At 42.0% G+C, this 12,498-nt stretch overlaps 1 protein-coding gene across 4 annotated transcripts in view; it reads left to right on the forward strand.

Annotated features, from left to right (window-relative positions):
* The first annotated feature begins 3,091 nt into the window (after positions 1-3,091).
* The window catches only part of Rspo2 (R-spondin 2), a 165,265-nt gene continuing 155,858 nt past the window's right edge, over positions 3,092-12,498 (forward strand). The window contains exons 1-2 of one of the 4 annotated variants that reach the window (XM_060389487.1): positions 3,092-3,846; positions 3,964-4,249. In XM_060389487.1, coding sequence (XP_060245470.1) covers positions 4,135-4,249 — 115 coding nt within the window. In that variant the 5' untranslated portion in view covers positions 3,092-3,846; positions 3,964-4,134. Of the gene's footprint in view, positions 4,250-12,498 lie in introns of all 4 variants that reach the window. The other 3 variants (XM_060389488.1, XM_021644097.2, XM_021644098.2) reach the window with 3 other exon arrangements.

Below are 12,498 nucleotides of genomic sequence, written 5' to 3' on the forward strand. Positions count from 1 at the left end.
GGGGGCCAAGGAAAAGATTTTATATAGGTAAGTTTGCATCAGAAGTGGAGCATGAGATTTTCAGTACTACATGCGTGACAGACTTTAAGGCTCTGCTCTGTCCTTTACAAAGAAGAACAAGACCAGAATGCCATCAAAGAGTAGTCAGGCATCTTCTCTTCCATAGCCTATTTTTGTATTATTAAACACATTTGACCATAGGCTGCAAAAGTGATGTGATAAATTCTTTTCTTGTGCATTGAACCCTGAAGTTCACCATTGTAAAATACTTCAGGTTAAAACAGGGCAATCCAGAGGAATAAATTCTGAGATATTGGGGGGAGGGATAAGGTCATATCCTTTCACTGATGACTTTGCTCTCAGACTCCTTAGACCCCAAAGCAAATTCCTCAAAAGATAGATTTTAGGTGGAAGAGGTGAAAGAGAACTTGACCTAATTTTCTGGAAATACTGCCAAAGAAAACGAGATACTGATAACTGTGTAATAGTAGCATACATATGCTTGGGTTTGTGCACATTTGAATGGACATTGATACATTTTTTTCCTCCCTTGAATTTCATCCTTGTAAGTATAGCACACTTGGTGTGTGCATGTGAGTATGTTGGGAAAGAGTGGCATTTATCAAGCTAGAGAGAGAAATGCCTATGCTGAGTCATTTCCAGTCTTTTCCACATTTTGTGATAAAATGTTAAGGATTGGGGCTGGAGAGACTGTCAGCAGTTAAAAGCACTGTGTGCTCTTCCAGTGGATGAAAGGTTCAATTCCCAGCATCTACATGTTGGCTGACAACTGTCTGCTCCTTCAGTTCCTGGTGATCTGACACCCTCTTGTGGTCTTAAAAGGCACCAGGAGCGAAGGCAGTATACCTGCATACATGTAGGCAAAATGCCAAATACACTTACAACACACAAGCAAACAAAGGAATGCATTTAAAAAATTTATTTTACATCCAGATTGCAGCTTGCTCTCTCTCCTGTCCTCTCTCCTTTCTCTTCCCTCTTGTCCCCCCATACTCCCTTCCCTTTCTCCTCAGGGAGGAGGAGGTCCCACATGTCTATCAACCTGTATTGTCATATTAAGATGCAGTAGGACTAGGCACATCTTTTACTTAGGCGACAATGCAGCCAAGCTAGGTAAGTGGGATTCAAAGGCAGGCAGAGTCAGAGACAGCCCATGCCCAGTTTTTAGGCCACTCCCACAAAGACCAAGCTACACATATGTTACATATATGTACGGGACCTATGTCCAGTCCATGCATGCTCCTTAGTTGGCAGATCAGTCTCTGTGGGCTCAGGTTAGTTGGTTCTGTATATTTGCTTGTGGTGTCCTTGACCTACCTGGCTCCTTCAACCCATTGTCCTCCACTTCTTCAAGGTTTCCCAAGCTATACCCAATGTTTGGCTGTGGGTCTATGCATCTGGTTCCATCAGTTGCTGGGTGAAGCCTCTCAGAGGACAGTTATGCTAGGCACCTGTCAGCAGGTATAGCAAAAAGCATCATGAGCTGGCTCTCTCCTAGGATGGGTCTCAGGTTGGGTCACCAATTGGTTGGTCAATTACTCAATTTCAGCTCCATCTTTATCCCTGAGCATCCTGTAGGCAGGACAAAAAATAAAAGAAAAAAATGTCAAGGATTTGGGAAGCTGGGTCAAAGAAACTGCTGTTATATGTCCAATCAGAAGTTTGCATCCTGTGGACGAGTCCCAATTTTCTTATCAGTGAAATGGCACAGCTAACTTCAGTTCAGGTTCACTTAGGTGTTCCGAGGCACTGAAATTCCTAGAACGGGAATGCCACTGTCTAACAGTGATGTCAGCGAAATTGTTATGGACAGCCAATAGTTGAATAATTAATAAACATGGCTTTTAATGCTTCTATTATTTCTATATGATTCTTTTCAGTTCAATAATTTGAGTACATGCAGAACTGAAGGAATAGCAAAGGAAATTGAAATTGTATAAAATATTATTATAGAGCTTGTTGGCATGTGTTTGTAACCCTAGCTCCTTGGAGGCAGAAGGATCAGGAGTTTTAGGTCAGCCTTACCAGGATGAGTTCCAGCTTATCCTGGGCTACAATCCAGTCTCAAAAATAAAATCAATCAACAGCCACTATAAAGCTACTACAATAATGTGCCTAGGAACACATCGAAAGAGACACCTGTATTGCCATGTTTAGCAATTTTGTCTTTTGCTTAAAGAAGAAATATATTATTTCCAATAGCAGTGAGTGTAGGATGGAAGAATTCACTAGAATAAAATAGGTACCACCTAGTGTATTTAATGAATGTTGTACTTCAGTATTTTTCCAAACCCAAGGCATCGAAAAGTTTAATTCAGACCCTGGAAGACCGAGGAGGGTTAAAGATTAAAATCAAAACACATTTCAGAAGGAAACAAACTGTTTTCTTCAAAGTGAAGAAGATAGTTTCTTGTTTTTTTTTTTTTTTTTTTGAATTTTGCAAAGTATCACATATCTTTGTGAAATTTTCTTGGGAAAAATAAAAAAGAACAGTTGTGAGGAAAGATAAAAGCAATGGGATACCAATTTCCCTCCTTAAACTTAGTGTGTGTTTTAATTTCAGCCCTGTTCTCCCGTCTGGGGAAGTCTGCCTTCAGAGCAGGGCTAAGATCTATCTATCTATCTATCTATCTATCTATCTATCTATCTATCTGTCTGTCTGTCTGTCTGTCTGTCTGTCTGTCTGTCTATGGGGGGGCAGAGGTGTGCCTTCTTATAAAAAAGTGGCTCAAGTTTAAACTCTGCTTTACAGAAGCAGCAGCTTCAGACTGGAGCTCAGGAAGCAAGGTAGAAGGTGTCTTCAGCGCTCCCTCAGATTCTCCTGGAGAAAGGCTAGTGGTGAGGTGGGGACCGACCCTGTTGCTTCAAAGAGGATGCTTTGGGTACGACCATATCTCTCCCCCTCTGTGCTCTCCAGTTTAGACAACCTCTCTGTGAGAGTCTGGTGAGCATTTCTTCCTACGTGAAGCTATCTGTGTGCTGTCAGTGTTCTTTAGGACCTCAGGGAAACCCGAGCGTTTCTGGCTTTAGGACCCAGGAACTCTGAGGCAGCCTGGCTTTAGATATGCTTAGGACCACAGCACCACCTACTTATAGAAGGCACCCCGAGCCTTAGCTTGTCTGCATCTCCATCGGAAAGTGCGCTGGCCACATCCCTTTGGCCTCCAGGCAGTGTTCCGTCTCCCCCAGCTCAGGCAGGGAGAAACCTCAGCTGTGAAGTGGTGGTGGAGAGAGCCGTGGGAGCAGCGACTGGACCCGGACGCCAAAAGGAGAGTGGACGAGCCCCTCGCCCAAGAATCGCTCTCTCGGAGCGAGACACAGCATCCCAGCGCGAGCAGTCGCGCTTGCCGGGCCGCGCGCTCCTGCTAGGCGAGCCAGTCCCCAGGACTCTCGGGGTCCGCGACCCCTGCTGCTGCTGGCGGGAACCCAGAGCTGCAAGAGCTCCCGGCGGGTGTCGGCAAACTTTTTCTGAGCCCACGTGCTGACTAAAAAACCCCTCCTTGTTCCCCGAGCCTAGGATGGATCGCCGCGCCTAGGCACACTGTGCAGCAGAGGCAGGAGCGCACGGTAGGCGAGCCACACCTGGTGAAGCGGCGCTGGGATAGCCCAACCCGGGAGCAAAGGGCAGGAGAGCGCCCCTTTAAAGCCCCGCGCTCGGGTGCTGCTTGAGCGCTTTTCCTTCGGCAGAGCTCGCACAACGCCCTCTCCCCAGGGTCAGAAGCCACTGCTCGGCAGAGGTTGCTAATTCACTGATTGTAATCACCTTCCTCTCCAAGTCGCCTGCAGCTGTACCATCTGCGTTAAAGTGCTGCGTGGCTCCTGCCAGTGAGTTCGCGTCCTCCCTCCCTCCTTTCTTTAAAGCAAGAGGCGCGAAGGTGCAGCTAGCTCCTTCGGGTTCTCTTCGTCCCTCGTCTACCCTACTTCTCTTTCCTCCTCTCCTAGGTTTAAGGCGGAGGGGGAGATGCTCATCGAGCCAAACTGACCATTGCAGCCCCCGGGCCAGTGGCATCTGTCTCTGAGTCCTTCCTAGGAGCGCTACCCGCGCTGTCTCCTTGCAGGAGCCCCGCGTTTCCTCTGCTTTGAGAGGTGTCTCTCCCCAGACCCACCGTCCAGATGCGTTTTCGCCTCTTCTCTTTTGCCCTCATCATTCTGAACTGTATGGATTACAGCCAGTGCCAAGGCAACCGATGGAGACGCAATAAGCGAGGTGGGTCGCGCTCAGCTGAAGGTGCGTGGGGTTCCAGAGTAGGTCTGAGTGTCGGGAGAGTTCATTTACAGTTAGGCTTTGGGGACTCGGGGGACAGGCTTGTGCTCCACAACTGCCCACTCTCAGCGTCTCGGAGCTCCACAGAAGGCTTTCTTCTGCCCCTATCAGGCGTGCTGAGACACACAGTGAGAGCTGAGAGCCTGGTGAGCTGGGCTTCCCTCCCGCAAGAGCAAGCGCTCAGAGATTCATCATGTGGTTCACAGCCTGTGTCGCCTCTCCTGAACTCTTCTTTGGATCATATTTCTTACGTAGCACCCATTTTTCTAGTGTTCTCCTTTTTTTCCTTCTTAATCATCATCCTCACAGTCCAAGTGTCTTTAATTTCCCGACCCACGTGCTCCCTAAATCCTATCCCAGATAGTTTTAGACATGGTCTGGCATGTGTGTGTGGTGTGGTGTGGTGTGTGTGGTGTGGTGTGGTGTGTGTGGTATGGTAGGGATAGCGAGAAATGTCAAATTGCATGAGAGAACCTGAATTGCCAAGAAAAAAGCCACACTGTTCTCTTTTCTGGAACCTGAGAAGAGATGGGAACTTAATGAATTAAGTAGCGACTCCTGCTCTGGCTTTCTCGGAAGTTCTCCCCTGCAGCGTGAATGTTTTTAAAAATAGGCTCATGTTGCCCTGTTTATTTGTTTTCTCAAAAGCAGCAATTTCGGAGAAGGGTTTTTGTCCTCAATGAAATTAATTTGAGGCCTTTTAAACGCTCACTTCTCCATCACCTGTGTGAAGGGTGAAGGTAGATGGAAACCTCCAGAAAAATTTCAGAGAATTGGACTTTGGTGTGCGCTCATGTACTGTCTTCCGTTTTACTGGGGGCGGTGGCTAACCCAAATGCATTTTTGAGCAAGTGGGGCCAGACACAATGAGGTTTTCTGGAGGGACTTAAACATAAACCACACCACACTAGCGTAGTGTTTGAAGTACCAGCGCAGGGCTCTTGCACAACAGCCCTTTGTTAGCACCTGATGAAAGTCAGTTGTCTGACCACCGGTTTGGCCATTTACACCGTTAGAGTTTGTAATGAGGCTTGTAGACCTTGATTTTGTTTTTCCAGGCTGTAAATGTCTATGTGGTGGGTGAAGGACTCTGATCCTGCTAGTTTTGGAGACTATCATCATCGTCATCATCATTATTATTATTGACATTTTGAAGGGTATTAAGCAGTTTGAGCTGAAGAGCTTGACCTACTCCAGAGCAAGGCTCAGGGTCGCTGATGATACTGGACTTTGAAGGAAGCAGTGTTTTATTTATTTATTTATTTTTGGTTTGGTTTTTTTTAATTGTTGCCATGTATCACTGGCTTGTTATAAAGGATACATATATCCTTTCTCTGACTCATTTCTGACATTTGGAAAATAAACTTATTTTCGGAGATTACTATGTATAAAACATAAGGGAGAAACTCCTCCCCAAAGCTGTGAGAGTATTTGTCTTTGAAAAATGACTCTCCACCTCCTCACCCCTTCTCAAGGGGGGGTGGGGTGTCCTTTCTCCATGCCATCATTGTATTTTCAGGTATTGCTTGGCAGAGGTGGCAACTTTTTATTTTACTGTGATCCACAGTGTTTGGAGGAGCTACACCCACTTTTAAAAACTGGAATTGTAATCGATTTTGTTGTGAACACCAAAGAGCATAAGGCTTGCAAAACACAGAAGTATGTAAAGATCCTTGGCACATTCTTGATTGTTACATGACTTACCAATTCAGTGATGGATTTCTGACTCACACTGTGGTCTAGTGGAGAAGAATTAAGCACATTGTCTGAAAACTTCAATGCAGAGATGCTGCTTGGTGGAGAAAGGCATTACAGCACTCATGCGGCCAAGAGTGATACTGCATGCATTTATTTTGCTTATAGGGCCATCTCCCAGGCTCTCTGCCTGTGCTTTTCTTCTTAAGTATCTGAATCAGATCCTATTTTGTTTCAGAGCTTGCTTCAGCAAAATCTCTTGTAGCATTTGCCATCTTCAGTCTCAAGCTCTGACATTTAAAAACCCGCCTAGAAACTATGCAATAGTAACATGTGCCAAATCAACCTTGTCGCTTCATAAAGTTTGAAGGCTCTCAAGTACATGTCGATTGGTATGGCTATTTCAAAAGTGCCTATCAAAGTATGTTTCTGGCTTTCTCTCCCTCAACAGATGTCTCTTTCTGAATCCCAAGTTTATGCCTAAAATAACTACAGTTTTTAAAGTGACCATACTATCTGTGCCAACAAAGGGGGCACTGTGTTTTTAATTAAAAGTGGAACTCCTTAAAGGGCTGGCTAGACAGCGCAGGGTCATAGTAGCCTTTCTGCCCTGCAAGGAAGCTTAAGGACTGTATTGTGAGAATATTGAAATGAATAGAGATCTAACTCAAGTTGTGTGTATTGTCCCTCTTCACAAACTTAAGCTGATTTTAATTGATCTCATGTCCACTGATTGATCCTACACCAATTGTTGTGCATACCAAACAACTGGCTTTTCCAAAGGAGATTGATTTAGTCTTTTTTTTAATTTTTTTTTTTGTGTTTGTGTGTGTGTGAATGCCTGACTACCAGCCATATCATGTCAGGAGTGACAGTTGACATGCTAGAGCCTATTGTGGTACCAACATGTCCCCTTGCCCCTTTGTTTTGCATAGTGACAGTTAAATATTACCTTCTAGGAAAAACAGTGATTGCTACTTAAACAAAAAAGGTGTTGTAGCATAAAAGATGAGTGATTTCCTTGGCTTTTGTGCTCTGATACAGGCAGCAGCAATGGCACCAGGATTGGCTAGCCTTGCTCCTGGGACCTGAGTTTTTTCTTTTTTGTATTCCATCTGCAAATAATCAAACCTTCACTGTGGCACATTCTCAGAACTCCTTTGGCATTATGTTTAGTCTGCTCCATGATCTCAGATGCTCCTTAATATCATTTTCTTAATGAAATAAAATCTTTGGCTGGGATCAGATCATTTAGTCAGTTAAAATCAATTGCATCCAGTCAGAAATAGAGAGCAAATGTATCATTTATCCTTATGTTTTATTTCAAAGATATCCAGGGGCTTGAGAAAATAAAATATGAACCTTGTCAACTTTAGGGCAAAACTTTGTCCGGTGAAGACCATCATAGACTACCACTGGCTTTTCTTCCCTTTATTCCATAGAGGTGCATTTAATGTTCACTAATAGGGCCCAGCTGAAACAATTTTATTAATTGGGTGCAAGCACAGTGCTGAGAATGCATATCTTTGTAGAAGGGACACACATGCCAATATTTTGGTAGGCTGATCGAAAACTGATGATTTGTCTGCATAGTAACTCTTCACATTTGTCAGCCCCTTCATTCCTCTTCACTCAGTATGTAGTCCCTACGAGCTACTGTTAACCACCACCTCTCTGTCTTGGCTTCTTGTGATTTAATTGCATTCTTAAATGGGGTTCTTTAGTTTCATTTACTTACTTTATGGGGCAATTGCAAGCCACAACCTTTTTAAAGCTGAATTACTGAAAATGTAAAATATAACTTTATTGTTATGGCCTTTCAGAATTTCCTGAGCTTGGAATATGGTGGCTTAATCTTTCACTTCCACTCCTTGGACCTGCTTGGTTATAGCAGAGTCAGGGACGCACATAGAAGAGAGACACTTAGGGGCCTATGGCTTGTGTTTCTGGTAGGCGTGGCACTCTGAGAGCTGTTGCTTGTTGCATTTTTTTCTCAGAAGCTTCCAGCACTTCTTCGCCCTAACATCTTGTGTTCACAAAATTATGTTTGGCTTCTTCTACAAAGATGAAGTGTTTATCACAAACAGTGTGGTGTGTTTCTGGCAGCTGAGGTTGGGGAAAAAGACAACAATTTCTCCTTAACTGTATTGAGCTAAATTAATTTGTTTGTCATTTATAATTCAACGATGAGACTTAGTGGTATTTGTTTTCCATAAGTACTTTTTAATAATAGCTTATTTCTTCCAGTACCCTTTCAAAAAATACAAACTAGCACATGGAACATATTAACCTACACTTAAAAGCTTCAAAATACATTTTGTATGCATGCTTACTTTCTTAAGTTCTAAAGTAGTTCAGAAAAGTTGATGTGATGTTTAACTTTCAACATAAACATGCTCTTTCTTTTCTTTTCTTCACTCCCCCAACCCCCTATTGGCTGTTTTTGCTTCCAGCATAATTGCATCAGTTTTTCTGGCCAGTGTTTTAACCAGTACAACGAGGTCAGGAAATTGCTGAACTCAGACCAACATCTTATTTGCCACTGACATTTGGAAAGGATTCAGAATAGGTGATGTTCTCTGAGCCTTCCATTTAATTCTGGCATAGTTTATCTACTCTTTCAACTAAGCCTGAGTAGAATCCAATACTGCAGCAATCACAGGTTGAAAATGACACTTCTAATTCCTTAATGCAAACCTACCTCTTGATTTATTCAGGAATTGGCTAGTTCCTAGGTTATCATTTTACTTAATATACTTATTCTTTTATTTCTTTTATACAAATTGACTGCCTTTAAATCCCTTTCTCCCCCTTTTTGAATATAGTCACTCCTATCCCCCTAACTCCAGGAGATAAATGACAGGCAAATCTTTTGCCATAATGCTTGATCTGTTGATCTCTGTTGAAAAGAGTGCTAAGCTTTGTGGTGATGATAAAGTTAAATTTTTGGAACTTTTCAAGATGTTGTTAGGGTCATTATCCTGCCCTCTCATTATGCTTAGGAAATCAAGAACTAATCCCTAGGGGATGACCGTATCATAGTTTTGGCTGAAACAAAAGTACCAGATGATAATCATGGTATAATAGATGTATATGTACCTATTATGATGAGGGTATCTATATATGCATATTTGTTTGTGTGTGTGTGAAGAGAGTACATTAGAAAAGGTTTGATAATGGAGATTTAGCTTTTTAGAACTAAAATGATTTTTTTTACTCATCTTTAGTCTTTCCTTTCCTTTGTTTTTTTCTAAGGATGTAAGAATCAGGATCAAGGTAGGGTGATGAGATGAGCATGTTTTTCTCCAAGGCTTATCTCACCTCTGTTCTCTCCTCTGGGACCTTTCTCTCTGTTGGACTCTTCAGCTATTCTGCAGTGCTGCTAACCCAATGTATTGTTTTAAATTATTATTACTATTTTAGTTAACATACACAATAATGGGCTTTGTTATGGCCTTTCCACACATTCATGCCATCATACGTTGCTCCTCTTGAATCCCTGCCACTGACCTTTCCCATCATTTCCTGTCTTGCTGGCCACCTGCTGCTTCTCAGATAGTGGCCCTTCTGTCCTCATGTCACATGCATTCCTTTGCCTTCTCTTGCTCCCTCACCACCCTTGTCATATCACTGTTCAATCTTCTCTCCCTCTTTTCACATTAGTTTTCTTGCTTGCTGTGCTTAGTCATCTTGTAGGCATCATTCATTTTGGAGTTGGTTACAATCTGGCTTCTATTGCCATTCTTTTTTTCTAAAAGGAAAAAAGGAAATTTATTCAAGATTATTGCTCTTTGCTTTTATAATAGTTTTATTTAACAGCAAAACAAAGATTGATGAGGAGATTATCTTTGAAAAATAATTTCATAATTGACCAGTGGTGATGCAGGTATCTAATTCCAGAACATGGGAGGCAAAGATAGTTGGATCTCTGTGAGTTCAAGGATAACCTGATATACAGAGCTAGTTCTAGGATAGCTGGGGCCACATAGAGAGATGCTGTCTCAAAATAATAAAAATAAAAATAACCCCCCCAAACCAACCATCTAACCAACTAACCAACCAATCAACCAAACAACCACTAGCACCACAACAACAAACCAAACCAACCAACCAAGCAGCCAGCCAAATACTTTTGTAATTTAATTTTATGTATATGTGTAGGTGTTTCACCTACAGGTATGTTTCTATACTACATGTCGCCTCAGACCTGGTGGCTAGGAATGCCGATCCCCTGAGAGACTGAGTTACAGAGTTACGGATGGCCATGTGGATGCTGGCAACTGAACCTAGTCCTCTGGAAAGGCAGCCAATACTCTTGACAACTGAGCCGTCTTGCCAGTCTGCAAAAAAGTATTCTGGATGGCCATTTGTACTCTATACTTTCCTGGTGACATCAGTTTGATCCTTCATGATGCAGCCTCAGGAGATACCCTATTGTCTCTTCTTCAATGAAGGTTTCTTCTTCTACCCAGTGATACCACACCATAGGTTTTGTTTCCAGTTGTCTCTTCATTCCCAATTGTTGGTTCTTATTCAGAGCAGGTGGGGCCTATTATTTATTTACCTTTATTCTCTTTATTTTCTCTCCATCCTTGTTTCTTCAACTTTTACTTCCCAAAGCAGTTTTCAACTTTAGTTCTTAACTTTTCATTTTAGGCTTCAGATTACATCACACTCTGATTTCCCAACAACCAGTGATACTTGGATAGATGTTTTATGTAAACTCAGGCTTGACAACTTATTTCCTCCTCATGGCTCTCCCCTGGATACGTGCCTTTGCTTGTGTTCCTGGTTTCCACTCATGGGGTTTCTGTGTGTTAAGACTGTAAGTTTTGCTCTTGCTTTGACATTTCTTTTGCCTTCTAAAATTTTTTTATCAGTTTATTTCAGTTGAGGCTATCCTTTAATTGTTGAGTATGCCTTAGATATATTTGTTTAATAGATATATATTTTTTTCATATTCAGTCATATTTCCTATCTTGGACCTTGTAGCCTTTCTATCTAACAACATCTCTGTCTTTCATACTCCAGCCATATAGAATCTGGGCACACGCCTTTAATCCTAGCACTGGGAGGCAGAGGGGCAGAGAGACAGAGGCAGGCAGATCTCTGTGAGTTTGAGGCCAGTTTGGTTTCCAGAATGAGTTCCAGGACAGCCAAGGCTACATAGAAAACCTTGTCTCAGCAAGCAAGCAAGCAATCAAGCAAACAAACAAACAAACAAACAAACAAACAGAATACTGCCACATGCACCATTCCCAGCCACAGATCTACTCATATTAAGTAACTAACTGCTCATAAACATCAACCATTCAGCCTCAATCTTACCCACAGAGTTTGTGTCAGCCTCTGCTACCTGGTAGTCAGTGTTGCAACTTTCTGATTAAAGGATGTTCTCACAGTCTCCCTTCCCAGAGCATCACATAGTTAAACTGCATCAGGCTACTTCACTTGCATTGTTGAAAGTGTTAGGTTATCTAGTTACAAAGCCATTAACACTAGACAGCCTTCTTGGAATTACCTGCTTGCCTTTTCTGAGGCCCAGTGACTTTATACCTATTTAACTTTTTAGCTTTTCATGCTACTCCTAAATGGTTCTTCTTTTATTCCTTATTCTGGTTATTTTGCTGCATGTTTTCCTACTTTGCACTTCTGTATGTCAGCATAAACTATGGTACTGACACCTTGATATTCCTTGCTGTACCCAACAGAGTATTCCCTACACAAGTTGCAGCTAAACAAATAGATATTGAATAGATTTCATTGTCTATCCTTAGGAAATTTTGGTGACTTAGGACTTACAGTGTTTGGCACATAGTTGAAGTTTTAATGTCCAACTGTCAGTTGTAATCTTATTGTTTACTATGGATGTCTAAGAGCATTCCTACCCCGCACACGGTGTCAGTCTTTGAAATTCTAGTATGCCAACACATGCATTGGACCCAAGCACTTGCCTGTCATTTAAATGATAGTTTGATAGTTTCCTAGATGGCTTTTGACTAGAGGACAGGGTAGAGAAATTCCTGGAACAGGCATGCCTATATTTCTATAAATACTTCTTTTAGAGAAAGGAGCAACAATGGACTTGTATACCCTGGATACTTTATTTATAAGAATGAACAAGACATTGAGAAATTAAATGAAAGATAGGCACTTTCATAAAAGGCATTCATACTAATATCATAGATAAATTCTTGCAAGAAGCATTTACTCTTTATTTTGATACTTGCAACTTTGACATAATATATCCAAAAAAATCATAGTTCTAAGAGTCACAGGAATATTCGTGTGTCTATGTAGTCAAGTCCCTTCATAGATGTGAAGAGGATATGAAGAGTTAGATTACATAATTCCTTTCATAATCCTGACATTTCATTGCTATGTGTAGGTGGTGCTTGCTTGGTAAGGAAGAGGAGATGCTTAGTAACATAATATGTGAATTTTAAACCTAATGGTTAAGAAAAAAATGAGTAGAACTAGATCCCAACCCTTCTGAATTAATCAGCATTTTGTTATAT

The sequence above is a fragment of the Meriones unguiculatus genome, chromosome 8 (genome assembly GCF_030254825.1).
Source record: "Meriones unguiculatus strain TT.TT164.6M chromosome 8, Bangor_MerUng_6.1, whole genome shotgun sequence".
Lineage (NCBI taxonomy): Eukaryota > Metazoa > Chordata > Mammalia > Rodentia > Muridae > Meriones > Meriones unguiculatus.